The 20,834-nt window shown below is 34.0% G+C and overlaps 2 protein-coding genes across 9 annotated transcripts in view; one reads left to right on the top strand and one right to left on the bottom strand.

Annotated features, from left to right (window-relative positions):
* The first annotated feature begins 128 nt into the window (after positions 1–128).
* LOC138709126 (leucine-rich repeat-containing protein 58) lies at positions 129–19,532 on the top strand. 2 transcript variants are annotated; one of them, XM_069839696.1, is made up of 4 exons: positions 129–937; positions 1,038–1,254; positions 7,940–8,129; positions 14,826–19,532. In XM_069839696.1, exons 1-4 carry the CDS (start codon positions 450–452, stop codon positions 15,011–15,013), a joined length of 1,083 nt encoding a protein of 360 aa, XP_069695797.1. In that variant the 5' UTR covers positions 129–449; the 3' UTR covers positions 15,014–19,532. The 2 variants fall into 2 exon arrangements, with proteins under 2 accessions (XP_069695797.1, XP_069695876.1); XM_069839775.1 differs by having other exon boundaries at positions 131–525.
* Positions 14,846–20,834, bottom strand: part of LOC138708821 (glycogen synthase kinase-3 beta-like) — a 320,609-nt gene continuing 314,620 nt past the window's right edge. For all 7 annotated transcript variants that reach the window (XM_069839583.1, XM_069839330.1, XM_069839413.1 and 4 more), the window contains exon 8: positions 14,846–20,370. In XM_069839583.1, coding sequence (XP_069695684.1) covers positions 20,141–20,370 — 230 coding nt within the window. In that variant the 3' untranslated portion in view covers positions 14,846–20,140. The remainder of the gene's footprint in view (positions 20,371–20,834) is intronic.

Consider the following 20,834-nt stretch of genomic DNA (forward strand, 5'->3'; position numbering starts at 1 on the left):
GCACAGTTTGTAACACGTGCTGCCCTCTTAGGGGTATACAAGGGAGTCATTTAAAATCACAGATGTTGGCAATATTGCTTTAAATTTATTATGGCAAGAGGTGTATGTGCATATAACTGTTTCAGTATGAAATAGGCCGAGATATTATTTGGCTATAAATGCCTGTTATGCCACTAGCGTCCTTTATAGCAGTTATGCTATTCTGCAGTGTAATGATGAAAATATTATTGATATCCCTAATTTACATGAATTGAATTGTACAGAGGGTCATGGCTATTTACAGCTGATTGCGACATATCAGGAGATAGCTGCTCTTAAGAGATAACAAATCAGCTATCTGTGCTCTGGATGTTACTCAGCAAAAGTCTAGCACACAATAAATGTGTCCAAATGTTCTTTTTACGTACGTCTGTGTTTGAGAGTGGTTGAATACTTCACCTGCCGACAACATGGAAGACTATACTTCGGATAGCAGTGACAGTGACAGCTTGAACAGGACATTGGATTATTCCTATTTAATGCTGGGTACTCATGCACTTCATCACAATATTGAACAGATAGCAAACACGGACAAAAAGTCGTCAGACAATGTAGATACTTTATTGCTCTATCATAATCTTCTAGATATATTGCCATTGAATGTAAACAAGTTTAAAAACTTAAAGGTTCTTGATGTCAGTTCCAACGGCTTAATACAATTTCCTGAAATAATAACGGAATGCCCCCTTACATCTCTTATTGCGAAGAATAATAATTTAGACAGTGACTCATTTCCAAAATCATTTGGTTCTCTTGTTAACCTAAAAGAACTCAATCTTAGTGGAAACAATCTCTCTTCAATTCCTGAACAAATTCTTGAGGTTACTAGCTTGAAATATCTCTACCTTGGAGGCAATCAGATACGTGAAATCTCCAAAGACATCTGGAAGCTAAATGGGTAAAGCAATTATACTTATAGCGTGAATTTTTTTTTTTTTTTGCCAACAGTATTCTCAGAGAGATTAAAATTAATCTTCAACATATTTCAATTCTTTCAGACTCCAAATCTTGTACATGGGTGGCAACAGACTTGTTGAAGTACCCGATTCTGTTGGAAAGCTTCAGCAGTTGCAAGCTCTCAATTTGAGTGACAACATGTTGGAAAGTTTACCAGCTGCTATTGCAAATCTCAAGAATCTGAAATCACTTTTACTGCATAAAAATATGCTTCGGACTCTTCCTACGGAAATAATTGCTTTGAAATGTTTGGCAGAGGTTGGTATACATATGTACCTGTAACAGCATTGGAGGGGGGAGGGGGAAGGGAATCACCAAAGCCTCTTTCATAGAAATAAATAATTAAAGTAACTTATTTTACAACTCTCGAATAAGATTAACTGGTACGATATGCATGTAATTCTTTCAGTCCAAACCAATATTCACTTTTGCTACCGGTACTCATTAGATGCTAAATATGTACCTGTATGTTATTTTTAGCTATCTGTTAAACTGTTAAAAGAATGAATGTCACACTTACCTTCTTCATTAATTTGTTGTTATAAAGAATGGGCCTATATCCAACGGAGAAACATGGCTTTAATATATTATTTTTAGTTCATATAATTCAGTATTATTTACCTGTACCATAATATGACCCTAGTTCTTATTTAATAAGATAAATCCTTTGTGTCAAACATCATTATCAGGGCCTACAGTAATTTATGACAAAGAGATGTTCGTTTTTACATCGAAGATTTCGTGTAAATTAGCTCATATCAAATATGATCATTTGTACAGTAGTTCAAAACTTAGAGCTGTAAGCAAAGTAGAGGACACCGAAAACCATTTTTCTGATATGAGAAATGTTGAAAACAACTTGTTGAAAATATTCGATTTATTTCTAATAACGTTACATTTTATGTTCCTTACTTGTATAATAAGTAGTTATAAAATACTTTATTACATTTCGTTGTATTTACTTGAGCAATTATTGCACGAAATTACTAATTATTTTGAGCACTGCATATTTCACAAAAATGGTTTCCTGACTGCATAAAGCTCCAAAAGTAGGCTTCTTCCTCACTGGTTGGTTCTTGCTCTTCCATTGTGAATAACAGGTTCCACGCCACAAGTAAAGAGTAAGATTAAGTCTGAAATTATTTCAGGATATAAATGAATGAAATTAAAGTTTTGAAGTAGGTGACGACTACAAAATACATTTTAAGAAAAAAAAAAAAACCATGAAACCATAATTATTTCAGTCATTTTTTTTTTTAATTGAAGTTACCGGTACCTAATCAACTAAACAGTAACCAGTGCACTCTCAATAATTTCCAAAATTTAGTCAAGAATATTATGCATCACTTTTGAGAACAGCAGCATTTATTGCATATAACCTGTAACGGTGTTTAATATATGAATGGACAGTTAAGAGTAGCAGTCACATAATTTTATTAAGTAGATTTATTCAAAATGATAACATAAAAATGTATAATATGTTCAAGTGAATGCAGTTATAGATTAATTTGTTGATGAAATTAAGAAATGTTCTTATAACAGGTGCTTTCAATTTTTGCATTTTTCAAAATCTGTATTTTTATTCCAAAAAAATCCTTTGAATAAATATTTCTAGTTTAGGTATTAAATGAAGAGTACTTATTAGTTTCTATAATTTCTAGGTCTCTGGTATTTGATGCACTAAGGTTTCTTGTATGCTAGTAAATTTTAATAATATTGACCAACCATCATATACAAAATCTCAACACTTGAAGATTTAAATTTATTCTGTACTAATATACTGGTAAGAAAAATTAAATTTATACCTCTGAATCAGGTTTCTTAAACATATTACGTAAATGAATTTATTTATATACAACATATCCTACTTAAAACACCAATAAAAGAAATGGTTATAACTAAAAAATATGTACATCAAAGAAAAATAAAAATGTACCTAGGTTTTGTAGTGCAGATCTTGCAATTTATGTAATAATGGTTGTCATGGAGATCGAGAAATGAATAAATAATAACAAACTGCAAAATGAAAGTTCATAGCTCTAATGAAAAACTTATTTGAAACTTAACATTTTTCTGATACACTGAGAGTTACAGTTTTAATCTTTAATGGATTTCAACATGACTACCACTGCAGATGTCAAGACTGTTGTCAACCTCTAACCAAGTATTCCTCAGTATATCAATAGTGACATTTTGAATCACAAGGCGGATTTTGCACTTCAAATCATCGAGGTCAGCCACTGGTGTACTGTATACTTGATCCTTTACGAATCCCCTTAAGAAAAGTTTAAGGGTGTTACATCTGGTGACCTTGATGGCCACACTACAGTCTCAGATTCTCTGCCAATCTATTGTCTCAGAACGCTGTCATTAAGAAAATTGCATACATGGCATGTGAAGTAAGGAGAAGCATGGTCTTGCTGATAAATGGTTCCAACAGGAACCTGTGGCAGAACATAGAACTCAAGCATGTCTGGTAGGTTATGTATGGCAGTCACTGTAGGTTCAGCAAAAATAAAGGAATCTATTACAGATCTTGCATCAAGTCGCACCAAACATCAATTTTGGGCGAATCACGTTTGTGTTCAAACACAACACATAGATTCTTGCTTCCTCAGATTCTACAAATGTGTCAGACTTTTCCTGATATGTGGAAAGTTCACTCGTCAGAGAAACACGTTCTAAGTATGAATTGTTTTCGTCAATCTTGTCCAAGACACTCGCAACATAAGCCAGCTTTTTGGTTTTATGATCGAGCTTGATCCAGTGTGTTATTTGAATTTTGTATACTCGCAGATGGAGCCTTTTGTGTACAAATTATGAACCATACTGCGAGGAAACTGGATTTGCAAACCAGCTTTTTGAATTGATTTTCTTGGGCTTCTTGCAAAGAAGGTTCGCATATGTTCAATTTTATCTTCAGAAATTTTTTTCTTACAATGCTTACCAGTTTTCGGCAACAAACTTCCCGTTTGCTTGAACTTTGTATCCCAGGCCATTATTCTCTTAAAGTTAGCAATGGGATCGTTTCTTTGAAGATTGTATTCTTGACGAAATTGGCTTTGTACATGATTCACAGAATGTTTCTGTTAACCAAAGAGATTTTTTGCTCAAGCATCCACATAGCTCTAGCTTCATGAAATTAACAGTTTGTTATTACCGGGTATTTATTCATTTCTCAATCTCCATGACAACCTTTGTTACATAAATTGCCAGATCTGCACTACCAAACCTAGGTACATTTATTTCTCTTTGGCACATAACAGATTCAAAAACTCGTAAAGACCATTTTGTTCATAATGGAGTTCTGCCCACATATTGCTTGCTAAGAATGAATTCTAATGATTTATACAATTTGAATTGAAAAAGCCAGTAAACTTAAAGCAAACAGTTTGTTAAAGTCACTGTTAGGTTGAAAATTCCCTCTATTTACCACCAGTTACTGTCAAAATCCTTTTATTTGTGGAAGTGGATATAGGGGATTTTGATTCTATAGGATTCAATATATTTCAAGTTATAGTCATTTTTTATTACTGTTTTAAGCAGGAAATGGTGTATTATTTAGTTTTTAAAAACAACCAAGCTTAACATGCTGCTTTAATTTCATTATTTTGTATTCTGTCAAAAATGAATATCTTCGTAATCTAGTGTTTATAATTTCTCCTACATATTCACAACTGATTGAAAGTTACGAAACAGATGAATACGTGTATGGCTATGCAGAAAAGTCGAGGAGTGTACTTTCCCCAACACAGTTTTTGGTTTTACATATTTAATAAATAGTGATTTCTGTTGTGTTTTGAAATGTAGGGAATAGGGTAAAACCAATGACAGTATATTTACACACAATTTCACTGTTACATACCTTGTTCTCGAATGAATAGCCATTCTCTTGTCCACAAACATTCATATTGTTTTACTTTGCAAAACCTGGTGATGATAATGCTGGCGAGTGAATAGCAACTCATCTTGAACACAAAGCTTTCGCTGGTATTACAATTTAAGTACTTATGGATATCAATATACCTTTTTTGTTATTTCATCTCCTGAAACAGTGCTTCTTAAACTGAAATATACAGTACGGATATTGCTCAAGGTGTGTCTATCTGTTTATCCTCAATGGTACATTGGTTTACCTTGCTTATTACCGAATCCTGAAATAAGCAAGCTCAAACCTGAACAAGGGTTGAACTTTTAATAGAAAGTACCATATTTACTCGCGTAATTTCCTCCCTCTCCCTGAAGATTTTTAGAACATTTTTCATAATTTTACTTTACACAAATAATTTTCTCTTATTAAACTGAGAAAAGCATTAACAGAGGTGATTAATGAAAGGCAGTTGAAATGGTTTGGGCATGTATATCGTATGGGAGAGGAAAGGAAGGTTAAACAGGTGATGGAAATGAGAGTTGAAGGAAGAAAGAGAAGAGGAAGACCAAGGATTAAATGGGAGTATACAATAGAAAGAATAGGCCAACAGTAAGGAAAAACAATGGTAGAGATGAAGAGAATGTGTAGAGACCGGGAAAAATGGATGAAATGGACAGAGAGAGGCGAACCCGACACTTAGCAGCAGAAGGGACTGAAGAAGAAGAAGAAGAAGAAGAAGAATTTTCTCTTATACTTAAAAAAAATAATGAAGAACTTTTTTCCCTTCCAGAACATCTTTCGTGAAGTTTCCAAGTATCTTAAAAATACTTAAGGAAAACCCAATGTCATTTATCCAGCCCTTCTAGGGTTTCCAGGTGTGTTCCATATTGTATGGAACATTCCATATTTAAGACTACAAAAGTTACAGACTAGTAAAAGAATGACCATTTTTCATAACTTTGTTTTGACATTCCATGCCTTTTTTACTGTACAGATATCATGTGTTAAATCATCTTATTACAGATAAAATGAAAGAATGTCAAGTGACAGGTAATTTACATGGCATTTTTCTGTACGCTTCTACACGCTCTCACGCTTGTGGAATACCCTACCCAGTGACATCAGAGACTGTCGGAATTTAGTAGCGTTCAAAAGCAAACTTATTAAGCAATTTCTTACTGCGGAGTGTAGGTTTAATTTTTACTTAGTTAATAAAAAAAATTTTTTTTCTCTCTCCTTAATTTTTACAATAAACTGTCTAGCTTTTATTAGTCTGTTAATCTTTTAGTACTTTGATTTTTATTGTAGTTGTAAATTCAATATTAATTGTAATTGTATTCTTAGTATTGTAGTTGTAATCCCCTGGTAGAGGGGGAAGAGAAGGCCTGATGGCCTTATCTCTACCAGGTTAAATAAATAAATAAATATATGTCAGTTATGGAAAATATGTGGAGGGAAGAAATGAACAGATGTTCTGCAGATCCCACGAAAATTGATGTTCAAGTTAAATTAAATTTTAATCATAGTTGTCATCCATTTTTTTATCAATTAAGACAGATTCAACATTGTTAGCTAATGCTAAAAAAAGAAACAAAATATCAATAATCATAATATACTCTGTACAGACTCAGAAACAAAATTTGGGCCACTTGACTTTTTCAAGTTCCCGTTATAATATAACTCAGTAAGCACCAAGCACGCATAGTATGTTATAACTGGAACTTGGAAAATTCAGGTGGCCCAAATTTTGTTTCTGGGTCTGTACTATGCAGTAATACGAAATTCTAAATTCAGTTTATAAAAATGTATATTTTTCACTAGAAATCAATAATTTTATTGGATAATTTAAGTAGCACAAAACCATTTCATTTGTTTTGATCTAAATTCCAAGTAATACAATTACAATACAATAAGCTGTTATTTATTAATTCAGTGTGAGTAGTTTTAAATATGTAGAAAACTATGACAATAATATGGCATGGTGTGCATATGGGGTTCCCTCAAATTATGTGCATTTTTTCTTGTGATAAACATCACATCTCGAGGCTCGACTTCATCCAGTCTCATATTGGCATTCTGAAAACCTGGTAACTCTAAGACATTCTGTAGTGAAAAATGTCGATCCCACTGCAAGAAAAAAAGACAGATGAACTAGATGCGTTGTCTGATAAAGCAGTGGAGTATAAAATACATGCACGTTTATTTTCTTTGCGTAATTTAATAAATTAATTTTGATAACATTTTATGCGCATGATGAAAGCAGTGGAGTATAAAAATATATGCACTTTTATTTTCTTTGCGTAATTTAATAAATTAATTTTGATATTTACGCGCAAAGTTTTAATGACATGGCCCGAAGTTAATCAAGCTCAAGCTACTGACATTGGAAATGATCACAGCAATACAAAGAAAAGCTGCAAAACTGCCTATAATTTTACTGTACCCAAATTATACATATACTTTTAGTTATTTAATATCAATTTGATTAGTGCAAGAGTTGTTTGATATGTACGATCAGTTTATTTCCGGCATTTTGTAGACATTACATAATTTGCTTCCCACGATTTTTCACCTCAAAATTTTGATAAAAATGGGGGCAGGGAATTAATTGAGTAAATACGGTACTTTGAATGTCTTCCTTTCGAAGGAAAGTAATTCTAGATGTCTTTTGTTGCAAATTTATGGCATATTACGAACTTCGTCCTTGATTGAGAGAGCTCCAGGAAAAATTTACTGCCCAACTGTTTCTCACTTCACCAGTTTCCCTGTTTTTCAGACAGCTCTGTCTGTGGGCAATACAGGAAACTAAGCAGAACATGAGAAAGTGGAAATACTAAGTCAACAGGCTACATTGTGTATAAAAGGACTTAGTTCTTTACGAGATGTGAGACCACTCTGAGCCAGTGCTATTTTAAAATACAATTTTACTCTGTAAATAATTAATCTCAAACTTTTTTTTTTTTTTTTAATTCTGTTATTTCTGATCACACACTTGTATAAATATCATATGAAAAGTTTAAGAAACACTGATACAAAGAGAAATTAATGTGCAATGTTAATTTATTCTTGCAGTTAAGTCTACGGGACAACCCACTCGTGGTGCGATTTGTGAGCAACATGTCACTCACTCCTCCAAGTCTTCTGGAGCATGCTGGAAGAACTATCAAGATACATGGTATACCTTATGGAACCCACGATCTTCCACGAAGTCTTGTAGATTACCTGAACAGTGCTCACCACTGTGTTAATCCTAAATGCAAAGGTAATTGCGCATATATAAGAAGCCCTTTCATGAAACTCAAAACTCACTGAGTTTGCAAACTGATTCTGAATTGCACTAAAGTTATTGGGTTTTACAAACTTGCACTAAACATTTAATCTCTTCTAACCATTCTCCTAAGATTTCCAGACATATGTTTTATCCAGGACAGTATAGAATTTTTCTGTTTTGTTCCACATGCAAAATGTTACGTTTTTGAGTATGAAGCATGAAGAGCATAGGATATAACATTTTATTTTTGTTTATACAATGCAACCGCTATTATTAGATATATTGTATGATTTCTCTCCACATTTTGTCCTTGATGGATTTCATGTCCCTTGAAGAAAATCTCAATTTCAAAATATTTTAAGGTTAAGCAGAGTCACTTTCTAATGTTGATCAGATGATCGCATTAATATAGACTATGTGTGTTTAAAGATCATTATGGTTTCTGATTTGTTTTGTGAGGGGAAAAAAAAATGAACAGTTGAAAACAAAGTTGTGTACTAAGTTATGACAGTACCACAGAGATGGCTGTACACTATCGTATTGATTGGTACACCAACATTGTGCAATATTTTAGTTTTAGTTAAATTTATTTTTGGTATATTTCTATGGAATTAATTCAGATAGAGTTATTTTTATTAAGAAGGGATGAGCAATAATGACTGAGATTTGACCAAACTCAATTACAATTAATGTTGCAGTGCTTTTTATAAGACAGTACTTTTCAATAAGAAAGGGTTGAGAATTGCAAGCTTTAGTGAAAAGGTATTAACTTATAGTTATGTTCGTGTTGAGTATATTTCCATCAAGGGAAAACATTATTTTACACTAATAGTTTACAAATAAAATATATCAATCATTGTGCTATTAATGGCCAGTTTCTCCAACAAATTTTTAATTTGGCGTAACTAGTGTTATATTAACAGCCTGTTTATTTTTAACGTTTTGTTAATCTATTTTCCATTTCTTCAACATAATTTTGTTTAAAACAACACTTAACTATAACAGTCATTAACACTATTTTAACCGCTAAATAGGAGTTGGTAATGATTTTGCACACGTAAGGCAATTTTTTATTGGCTATTATTCTTTAAATTCTGTATTGTAGAGTTAGTCATGAAACATGTATAAAATCATAACCTGGTACAGTAGGCCATGATCGATAAAGGAGACCAATGAAAATTGTATAGGAGACTACCATTGGAAAAATAATAATATTATAAAGTAAGGTTATAGTACTAATGCTAACATATAACTTGTCTGGTTTACATTTCTTGTAAAATTTTTAGGCCTACTTATTTTGAAAATCTATATTGTCACAAATTGAGTATCATGCATAGCATATAAATCATCATTCCTAGTTCTTGTCACGTTGAGATCCCACATTTTCTAAATATTCAATATATAATAAGCTCAGTATCAAAATCAGTTCACTTTTGAAGATTATCTTCCCTATATTAGCTTTCCAAAGTGTCTTTTAAATGTTATATTATCAGTCATTCACAAAACATTCCTTAAAGAGAGACATAAAACATTATTTTCAAAACTTATGTTTGAACAGCTGTTGTGTCATCTGCCATATTTAACTATCTGTCAAATGAGTTAACTGCCTAAAATCTTACATTTAAAGTTAACAAACACTTAACAATCTGTTCAGCCAAACTAGTGTTGAAGACATGAAAAAACTATATTTAACAAACTGTTTAGAGTTTAACATTCCTTAAATGTTCTAACAATACTTGAAGAAACCGGCCATAAGTGATACAAGAATATGTCCCATTACGGAAATTAAAGAAGATAACTAACAGTAAGTCAGTCATTGTCCTGCTGACTGACTGTGGTATCAAAACTTCTATGTCAATAGATTTTCCTATTTCTCCTTCCTGAAATCTGGCAACCCTACATTCTGGTGGTTGCAAGTAGGAATTTCGTAAAAATTCATAGGTGATACTTCAATTTAATAGGTGCCACAAATATGTCTGGACTTAGTGTGACTGGTTAACAGTAACTACATGTATACTAAAAAGAAGGACTTTTCAGATCTGCTTACCAGTTCTATCTAGTTTCATCTAGCTTTGTGTTGGTCTAGATCTGAAAGATTTGCCTCTTCATTTGCTGACGTAACACTAGAGATATAACCATATGCAGTTCTGTTATTGAGAGATTAAAATTTCAGCACATGCTTGTAAAACACAAAAACTTGATCACAACTCAGTGACCATAAAAGCTTGAAATATTTTACACATATTGTAATCTCTTTAAACTGTTGTCTTGTGCTGTTCATTTTCTTACCAACATTTTGGATTGCTTATAATCTCATGTTTCAAAATATTTGAGCAATTATGTTTAATAAACATATGAATATTTACATAAGATACGAATTGTCATTTTAATTAAACCTTTCTACAATTCTAACATGACAATATTAAATTTCACTTCTGAAATGCGGGTACATGGAAAGTAATATCCATTATGCCCAATAACAAAAAATCAAATTTTGACATTGATAAAAAACCACGTGATAAATTTTGTTTAGAATCGTCTCATTCAGGATTCTGTTACTATCATTTTACGACACTTCACCCTTGACAATACTCTTCTTCTGAAGGAAACCGTACTAAAATTTATCACCCTTTAAAGATTCATTGCCTTGGACCATATTTTGAACTCATGAACCTCATACCTAATAGCCAGAGCTGGGATTTATATGTACTATAAGTTAAAAATGATGCTGAGTATAGTTAAATGGGTGTGATATTGGTTAGGAGGGATTTTTAAGCCTGATTCATAAGACTCTGAAATGTAATAATAGACATCTCAGTCACAAGGACTAGACGATGCACCTTATAAACTGCACGCTGATTTGTAAGTGGCAGTTAGGAAAAAAAGAGTGTTAAGACTGGTTCACAATAAACCGGAAACGAGAATCGGAACAAAAACGAAAACGGTAAAATTGTTAAAATGTGTACATTTAAATGTGAGCATTCACAATTAACGAAAAGCTTGCCAGAGCCCGGGATCGGGAACGGAGAGTTGGCCAAGTTTCAACTTTGGCGTTCACGTTTCCGATCACAGCCCACTAGATTCATTCTATTGCCATCTAAAAACTATTTCGTCGTCGTATATTTTGTAGCAAGAAGACCGTGACATAACCTATGCATTATTTTGTTCTGTGCTGTGCATCATGGAGCAAGTTTTATTTGACGAGATTCTAATATTGAAATCCTCACATTTATGATAAGCGGCGCGCCTCGTATAAAGATGAGAAAATGAAGGAGAATACGTGGCTTTCAATAGCTGCATCTTTGAACACTGATCGGAAGCGAATCATATTTTATTACTGTATTGGTTGTATTACACATTACATATTCATGCTTCAATTCAATAACTACTGTTGTGTTCATTTTTGTTCTATTATAAATGTTTCTTCTCTAATTATTTTACGTTATGGTAGACTTAAAATAGGTTGTGATAATAAAGATGCAAGGGCATATTTATAGTACCGTACCTAATAAAACATTAAAAAAATGTTGTGTTTTATTTAACGACGCTCGCAACTGCAGAGGTTATATCAGCTTCGCCGGATGTGCCGGAATTTTGTCCCGCAGGAGTTCTTTTACATGCCGGTAAATCTACTGACATGAGCCTGTCTCATTTAAGCACACTTAAATGCCATCGACCTGGCCCGGGATCGAACCCGCAACCTTGGGCATAGAAGGCCAGCGCTATACCAACTTGCCAACCAGGTCAACATGAAATGTTTCAGTTGAAATTTCGAAATTGGTTAACCTGTGTTTATGTTGGCTGTCTTGTACTCATGAGAGAACGCCATTGGTCAATTATACACAAATAACATTAGAATGCGTAATATCGACTTTACATATCATTATTGACATGCATATCGATGTGCATAGTCGTCTACGTTCTCGGTTTATTGTGAATCAAAAATTTTTATATTCACGTCCTCTGCTTCTCATTTTCATTCTGGTTCTCGTTCCCGGTTTATTGTGATCCAGCCTTTAACGGTACCAAAGGGAAGTATTGACTGGCAAGAAAGACATCTAAAAGAAGTGGGGAGAATGGCTTGTATGTTTATAAACTATACCCACTAAAAATATTAGCTTTTAGTACTTCTAAATCCCAGCTCTGCTAATAACAAACATGGTGACGATTATGCAATTCAGCTTTCTTCATATGTTTCCAAAATTTTTAGCTTTGTTTACCTTTTTAAGTCTATTTGAATGCATTGATTAATTAAAACATGATACCTAAAATCAAACACATATATTTATGTAACACATTACGCTTACATCATTCAGAAGCCAAGTGGTGTGTGAACTCACACAGTACTCGAGGGCTAGTCAGAAGTGGTGAGTAGACAAAGAAGAATACTTTTCATTCTGTATCACTAATGAAAGAGAACTCCCTACATTATAGTCACATGGATATACAGTAAAACTTCATTTGTACGTTTTTACGGAGTCTGAAGAAAAAAAAAACGCGTAAGTGAGAAAAATTTGTAACTGAAATGACATTTAATAACATCTGAAATAGCATTTGAAGACTATATGGAGAGAATGAGGTATGTCAATTTAGTAAAATTTTCGCAAGAGGAATTTAAAACTTCACAATTAAGCCATCTTTGAGTCTGTAATACAGTACTTAAATTTACAACACCATTCTTGAAGAATTTAAGATTATTTGTAGTAAATCTTAGCTGCTTACAGCCACAGCTGGATGATGTATTACATTTCAAACTTCAATCAAGAAAATTTTACGAAATTGACTTTAATTTGTTCTTCCCATGTGATCTTCATTTAATAACATGTCATTATCTTACAAAAGAAGCTCGTTATTTTGAACCTCTTGCTCTGAGGGAATAAACAAGGTCCTCAAATTGTAAATAACTATTCCATAATGTGTTCAATTACATCATGGTGCACTACGAAATGTTTCACTGTTTCTAAAGCAGTAAGAATATTATTAAAGGACACGAGATTGTTGGAGGCAAGCATGGACAACTTCGAATTTCCACGAATTTAGTGGACTACAACACATGCTGTATTTTCGCATTCTTATATTTTCACGGCAAACCTATTTAAAAAAAAAAAATTGATATGGAATATATAAAGAACGTTTTTGCACGATAGTGTTTTCTCATCGTTACAGCAAATGGCCGCCATGATTGAAAGTTGATTTTACTGAATTCAGAGTTGCCAACCTAGATAAGTATGTTGAAATATTACAAATAACTGCTCTAGAGTTGTAATGAAAACAACTGCCTTCTATGTGTGCTATAATCCTACAATGCATATAAAATTCATACGCAAAAAGCAGTATTAATTAATATACACTATATGAAAAAAATCACTGCATATGAATTGTAATGAACTTCATGCTCGACCATGCCGAAATGTAGTAATTATACACCTGGTAGCAGTCCTTTAATGCATGTCATTAAAGTACACCTATTCATTAAAGTTCAGGTTTTCGATTATTCTCGGATATGCAATCGAAAGACAACGAGGGAAATGTCACAGAGGCTGGAAATCCAATATTGTTGCAGAAGGTTGTGTTCTGTTACTATAATAATTAGCGTTAATTGTAAATAATATTCAAATAAATTCAATTTGTCATCTCGTTTTTCAATTCTAAATCAATTTCCAGGTTATATCAAAATTAGTTCATGTTATTCTCTAAATTATATGAAGGTCAATGACATTATTGTTCCTCGGAAAAAATTAATACTTTCGCGTCTGCGCACATCTCACAATTTACGAGCTTGCACAAGGTCACTTCTGCTCTTCAGTGAGATGCGAATAAAATGAATACTTCTGAATAATTTGAAGTTAGAAATATGGTCGAGCATAAAAAGTCGTATGAAACTTGCCTATAGTGGTAATTCAGACGCTCGTATGAAAATTACGAAACGAGCTTGCACTTGTTTCATAAACAAACATACTCGCGTCTTAATTACTATCATTATAGGCTCGTTTCATAAACTTCACTTAACAAAATTAAATAAAAATTATTCCAATTGAACATGAAATATTACAAGTACCTAAATCATTTTTAGTCCTTGACATTGAAGTTGATGGTGAAGTTTGTACATTATACTATCGTGCAAAAAATACTGTACAATACACATTTGAGAAGTGCATTACATAATCTCGGAAATTAAACGAGTAGAACAAGTTTTGCAAATTTTTCCTCGATTTTTTAAAAACCAGTTGCCAACCTTATATCGTAATATACTATTCTATTTCCTGGGGTTTAAAATACGATCATATAAGTGTAAAAAACACGCATAAACGAAAAATGTATAACCAAATTAAATAAATATGAAAAGTATATGAATTTTTCCGGGTTTTCAGGAAAATGTATAAAAGAGTTGTACTGTATATAAAAATGTTAATTCAGGAGCATACCCTGCAACCTTGCCAGCACCTGGAGCATAAACCTGTTGCTCCGACCCTAGTGGAAGGCAAGGAAGTAAAACTAGTAGGTGAAAGCTGTGAATACTCCATCCAGCTACCACTTCTGACTAGCTCTACTATAATGCTTCAGTATTCACTATTTTTGTGCGCCCAACTTGCACCATTTATACTGCAGCATTGTATTTGGTTTCTGAATGATCGACCTATTAAAAAAAAATTGGTACACTTGTGGAAATTTATCTCTGTGTTGAAGGTGTCTTTTTTGACAATCGAGTGGAGCACGTGAAATTTGTAGACTTCTGTGGGAAATACCGCATTCCACTCCTGCAGTACCTCTGTTCGTCCAAGTGCATTGAAGGTGAATCCAATTGCCATTCCGACGAGTCTGGTGCGTCTGGCTATGCAAACAACACAATGATGAAAAAGGTTCTGCTCGGATAAGACACCTTAACTCGTTTGCTCATATTTCAAGACAGTTCCTAGCTTTGGGTTGTGATGAAGGGATTAGTGTGGGCTTCCAACAATACTGAGGGCAAATAAAATAAACTGATACTACCTTACTTCGATGTCAAGAATTTGTATAACATGTTGCGTGTACTGTGGCTGATATTGTGTTCCTGAGCTGAAAAGCCCACTATCAGAAGTGATTTTATTGTACAGTCTGATTACATACAAAACAAAACTGTGATTATTTTTGAGAAGAGGGGGATAAAATAAAAACTTGTTTTGGACTTTCCAAGTATAAATCTGCATTAGTTATTTTGCTTCCTTTTCATGTTTTTTATTTTTCTGTAAAGCAACTTTTATTTGTTTTATACAGCAGTTGGTACGTGGCAAGGCAGTGGCCGTGCAAACTCTTTTAAATAATTTGTCACTCTAAATAGCAATTTTTTGCCTTCGACTTAGAGAAGAGAAAAGTCTTAAAATTTATATTTTTTCCCCTCCCAGTGTGATAATAGCACACACAACATTTGGAAAATAATAATCTAGAACTCTAGAGACTGATTCCAAAACAAATACGTGTGTGTGTGTGTCCGTTATCACCTTGACAGGTGTAGAACTTAACCTATAAAAGTGGTTCCCCTTTTTACAGAATATTTTACAGCACATCAACATGCCTGTTACAAGTATCCATGTGCTTTGGATGGATTACTGTTATTCCCTACTTTTCTCTTTTGTAAGTGTCAGCACTTTGTTTTATAAATTTCTATCAGCAATAGGCAACTGTTGACAGACACACAAATATCTGAACTGACACAAGATCTTCTCATCTAACAACTATTCTGTTTTAATGTTCTGTTCTGAATATGTTTAAATATAATATATCAAGGAAAATAATAATAGAGACAGTCAAGCAGCAGATTATTTACAGCAATAAAAACTCTTCGGAGAGAAATACAAGATGGCGTATCGCTACCTCTATTATAAAGGAAGTGCAAAGAAATCCTCCGTGGTGTGAAAAGTCAAGCACGGAAGATCTTTCTCGTCATATCTCGCCTTTACGGAATTGTTATATATATTTATAGTTATCTGTATTTCTTACGAGTAAACCAACCATTGCTACTTTTTATTATGTGAAATTACACATAACCGCCACAAATATCTATTCAGCTATAAAAAAAATGGTGCCCCCGAATATCATATTGTTTAAACTTTGTACAGAAATGCACATGTCCACAAGTATTATTTATTATTATTATTAATTATAATATGTTTTTGTTTAGTTTAACAACGACATAGATCATTCAGGACACACACTGCCATCTTTTAAAAACTATTAATACACACTTAACAAGTTTTTTATTATTATTTTGACGATAGCTTGCATCCTCCTAAGTCAGTCAGGTTCGTGTGCCGCTGGGCGGCAAATCTTTGCAATTCCCATGTCCTAGCTCTGCTTCATCCACACACACGACACATAATTACAAATACAGGCTTTCAAGTATCGTTACAGTTGTGAAACTTTCTGGAGAGGAATTAAAAAAAAATGGGGGTGCAGCAAAAGCTATTTTTTAAGGGCCTGATATGTGAAAATCTACTTGCATATATTTCAAATTCTCATATTGACTGAATTACTGATCTATTTATATATTTATATATATATATATACTTATTTCCTGAGGTGCTAAAGTATGCACTCTAACTGCTACAACTAGTCATTTTTTCACTTTTGCGCCAAGGAATTTTTTTTTTTCATTTAAGAAAGTTAAAAAAATTAAGCTAGAACTTTTCATGCACAATGAAATCTAACAGATTCCTATTTTCAGCACCAGCCCTGCAGCAAATTGCACATACAGTCGTCTTATAACTTATTATAAAGGTGCTCACAACACGTTTTATGCATTACAAATGTGCAATTATTTCTTGGAAAGCTTACTTGCTATGATTTTTCACACTTTTTTAACAAGTCTTACAAGGTGATTACTATCGGACAAGTCTGTACATACAAGTGTACTCCATAATTTGAGGTAATGTTAACCAGACGTCGGCACAAATTATGGGACAGTGTATGATCGTTAATGGTTGACTAGGGTCTAAAAAAAATATCGCATATTCAATAATGCATTCTGCGTTTATAACAATGTTCTTAACAAGATAAATATCAGCACACTTCCACTACTTCGCTTTGATCTCGATTTTGGGACATGGGCATTCCATTATATGAATACAGCATATGATACACAAAATGGTTTTGGAGGAAAGAAAGAGCCCTTCAGTTCTCTTATAGCATGCTACGAATAGTTAATTAATCTTCTGCTTCAGGCCAAACCAACTCATCTTTTGATAAAAATAATAATAAAAAATGGTTTTAAAAGTGTATTGTTAGGTCCTGAGGCAGAATTCAACGAGTATATTTGTTAATATGCTCTCCTCATTTAAATATTTAAACAAAACAAAAAAACTAGTTGGTGAAAGTTTCTTATTTAAAATGTTAACAAACAGTTTACATATTAACAGAGTCAAGTAGCAAGAGATACAATATTTTCCTCTTAAGTGGCAGGCGGGGAATATCTCTGAAATGTACAACAGATGTGAGTTCCTTGAGAGTTCTCAAACACATAGTAGGGAGGAGTTCAACAGGCTGGAACTCATCTGGGAGAAACAACCATCTTAAATATATAGACAGCCCCTTCGTTAATTTTGTTCTCCGAGACCAGCTTTAATGCAACCCACAGAACACATCGGGGCCTGAACGGGAAGTTTCAGCCACGCAGAACTGTGCAGAAGACAGGGGAACCATTACCGCCTGCAGCATTCCAATTGTAGAATCAAACGGGGGGGCAAAAATTACAGCTTATGAAAATATGACTTAGAAAATGGGCTTGCTTTCGCGGCATCTCTTTAATTGATTTGTGAAGAGATGCACACATTTGCATCTGGTCCACTGTCAGGCTGATTTCTCTACAAGATGAAAAGCAGAACTTTATTTTGTTTCGACAACTGGTGCAATTCTCACGGTTAGGCACCCCTGCCTCGCCCACACACGGGCTGTAGCGGAATCCCACATGTTCCGATGAATTTTACCTAGAAACAAAAAGGAGCAACTAAACCCGTTCGCTTTACTGCACGAACAGAGAGATCCAAATAATCCAACATGTATAAAAGTTACGAAGATTTGTTGGAGTCTGTCTTTGTGTTACATACACACTACTCGTGAAAAGTTGAGGATATCTCGATTGTCCTTCCAGAAAATTTGGAGATATAGCACAGGAGCAGGTTGGCAGTATTGTTTCCCCACAATCTTTAATACCCATTAACTTTTCACAATTTTAAGATACTGACCAGATATTGTACAGTTTAAAATGGCTCACTTCGAAGAGACTGGTTACCACTCAATGTTTTATTTTACTGTTCAACATTTGGCAGCCACAACCTCTCAAGATAGAACTGAAGGTGACGAGACTCAAATATGTCAACAACACGTTGTATGTGTAAGGTACTAAGTCAGACCTTATCCATAATAGTGTTCTTTAATTCCATAATAATTAACTCTGCCGTGAATGCTAAATTATTACATCATTTTATAATAGTTTATACACGGAGAAACATGAAAAAAAAATAATAATAATCTTAGTAACTATACAAGCATTGAAGTGAGGTGTCTCCATATTCATCTCTGATCTGACTACAGTCGCTAGATTTTTTTTATCTCTACAGCACGAAGAAACACTTGTTGCTGGAAATTTGAATCTTTCTACAGGAGGGTGTCGAGTCCTTCTCGCCCTTATTTAAAACATTAGCAGTCTCTAGAATTAAGAAAAGTAGAATGAACAGCATCTAGCCATTAGCAACACAACCCCCACTCTCATCCCTCTCCCCTCCCCTCCCCCGAACCAGCCTACCAGCCAGCAAGCAAACAATCAAACAAACACTTACACATTCTCTACAAGCTAACACCATTTTCAAAATAAAATATAAATAGTCCTGACAAACTGCGAGCTGTTACAATATTGCACAACAGCCAGGCAAATAGTCTATTTTATGAAAGCACCAATCTTTTCTTTTTTCTTAAAATTTGATCCACCATTCATACAGCTATAAAGCTAAAAATCAAATTAGTCCAGTAAAATCGAGGTTACACATGAAACCACTGCAATTTGCGTAATGCATACCTTTCACTTATGAAATTGTCAACATGTAAAGAATGTAGGATTTTTAAAAAAATAGCTTAAAATGAATCAATTTTAACAATTTCTTCTCCCCCCAAAATCCGAAGAACATTACAGTACAAAAGCATCCATCCACAAGTCCTCCACTTTTGCTCGGAAAGCCAAAAGTAACACTTTTTACTAACGATAAAAAAATGAGGGAATAGAATTTCATCATTCTTAAACATTTAAACAATTCTGCACATTTAATAATAATAATAATCCTCATCATAATTCAGCCCATCCAGCCTGGCCGGGCCTATCAGTTACAGTACTTGGCAGCGTTAGCATTCAAAAGACATGCAAAGAAACAGCTGGGGAAAAACTATATTATACACCTGTCGAATCACTCATAGTCGTAATATATACGTACAAAGATAGGATCAGATTTTAACTGTACATTTAATTTACTGGAGATGATATTTTACTTCGTGGAGAGAGACCATCACGACCAAATTAGAATCCTTCACTTGCTGTGGCAAGTTATAAATTTCTATTTCATTTATCTGAATACATGTGCCACGAACATTACCATAGAATCAAAGTGTGGTCAGGCTGTTCAAGATGCAAACAAGAACTATCAGACTGTTAGAGTATCGGAAAAGCCTAGGTCGCCCTAGAATATCTCCTGCCATCAGTCTCTAAGTTCTTCTGTTTTATTGTTCCAAAGACGTTAATTTTTAAATTCATTTTCTCTCTAATGATAATAATAAAAAAATTCCAGCACTGAACTTGAATATTCCCAAATAATGGCATTTGCATGTTGTTCTGTTGTATATGTGAGCTGTCTGTTGTAGGATCCCCAGACATGTGTAAGATGATTGCCTTATGTTCGCACCCTTACCCTCGTCTTCATTACTTTACCACTGCTGCTAGTTTTGGTCTTGATAGTCGTCGATCAGTTGTTTGGCGTATCGGCTCAAGCCATCCCGGATGCTGCTGCCGCCGCTCCGCTGGGGGACGGGACGTTTGGATCAGCCGTTGCCATCGAGTTGGTGTCTGCAGATGGTGCACTCACACCGGGGTTACTGCTGGCCCCTCCGTTCCCATCTGCACCCGAGTTTCCACCTCCGCCTCCACCTGCTCCAGATCCTTCCTGCGCGTGACGTGGCAGCAGCACAGAGTTGAGAGATGGTTGGATGCTGAGTTCTGTAATCACCATACATCAACCTCAAGTCAGCAATATGCCAAGATAACCAAATCCTAGAACCTCAGAAATTACTTTTGTGCGAGATCGTGCGTATTTGCTTGGTTTCCCCACAAAACCAATCCGCGGAAAGTCTAAAATTCCACATTCAGTATTCCCAACCTAACACACATAACAATTTCCCTCTTCTTACCGCTTAAGTGACATATTGATTTTACTACTTTAGGCTTTTAACATATTATTTTTAGAGACGTTCAATATAGTAATAATTATAAATTGGAAACTTACCACTGCAATTTCACCTAAATTGCACTGTTAATTATTGTTTTTAAATATTTGTAAAAATTAAGTAAACTCTACAACTCCACTATAGTAATATACGTTACAAGAGCAGTTGACGTTTTCATGTTCGAGGAAAAGATTGAAAAAGCAAAACGTAGTTGAGCTTTTTTAATTTCCGAAAACA

This window comes from Periplaneta americana, chromosome 1 (assembly GCF_040183065.1).
Source record: "Periplaneta americana isolate PAMFEO1 chromosome 1, P.americana_PAMFEO1_priV1, whole genome shotgun sequence".
Lineage (NCBI taxonomy): Eukaryota > Metazoa > Arthropoda > Insecta > Blattodea > Blattidae > Periplaneta > Periplaneta americana.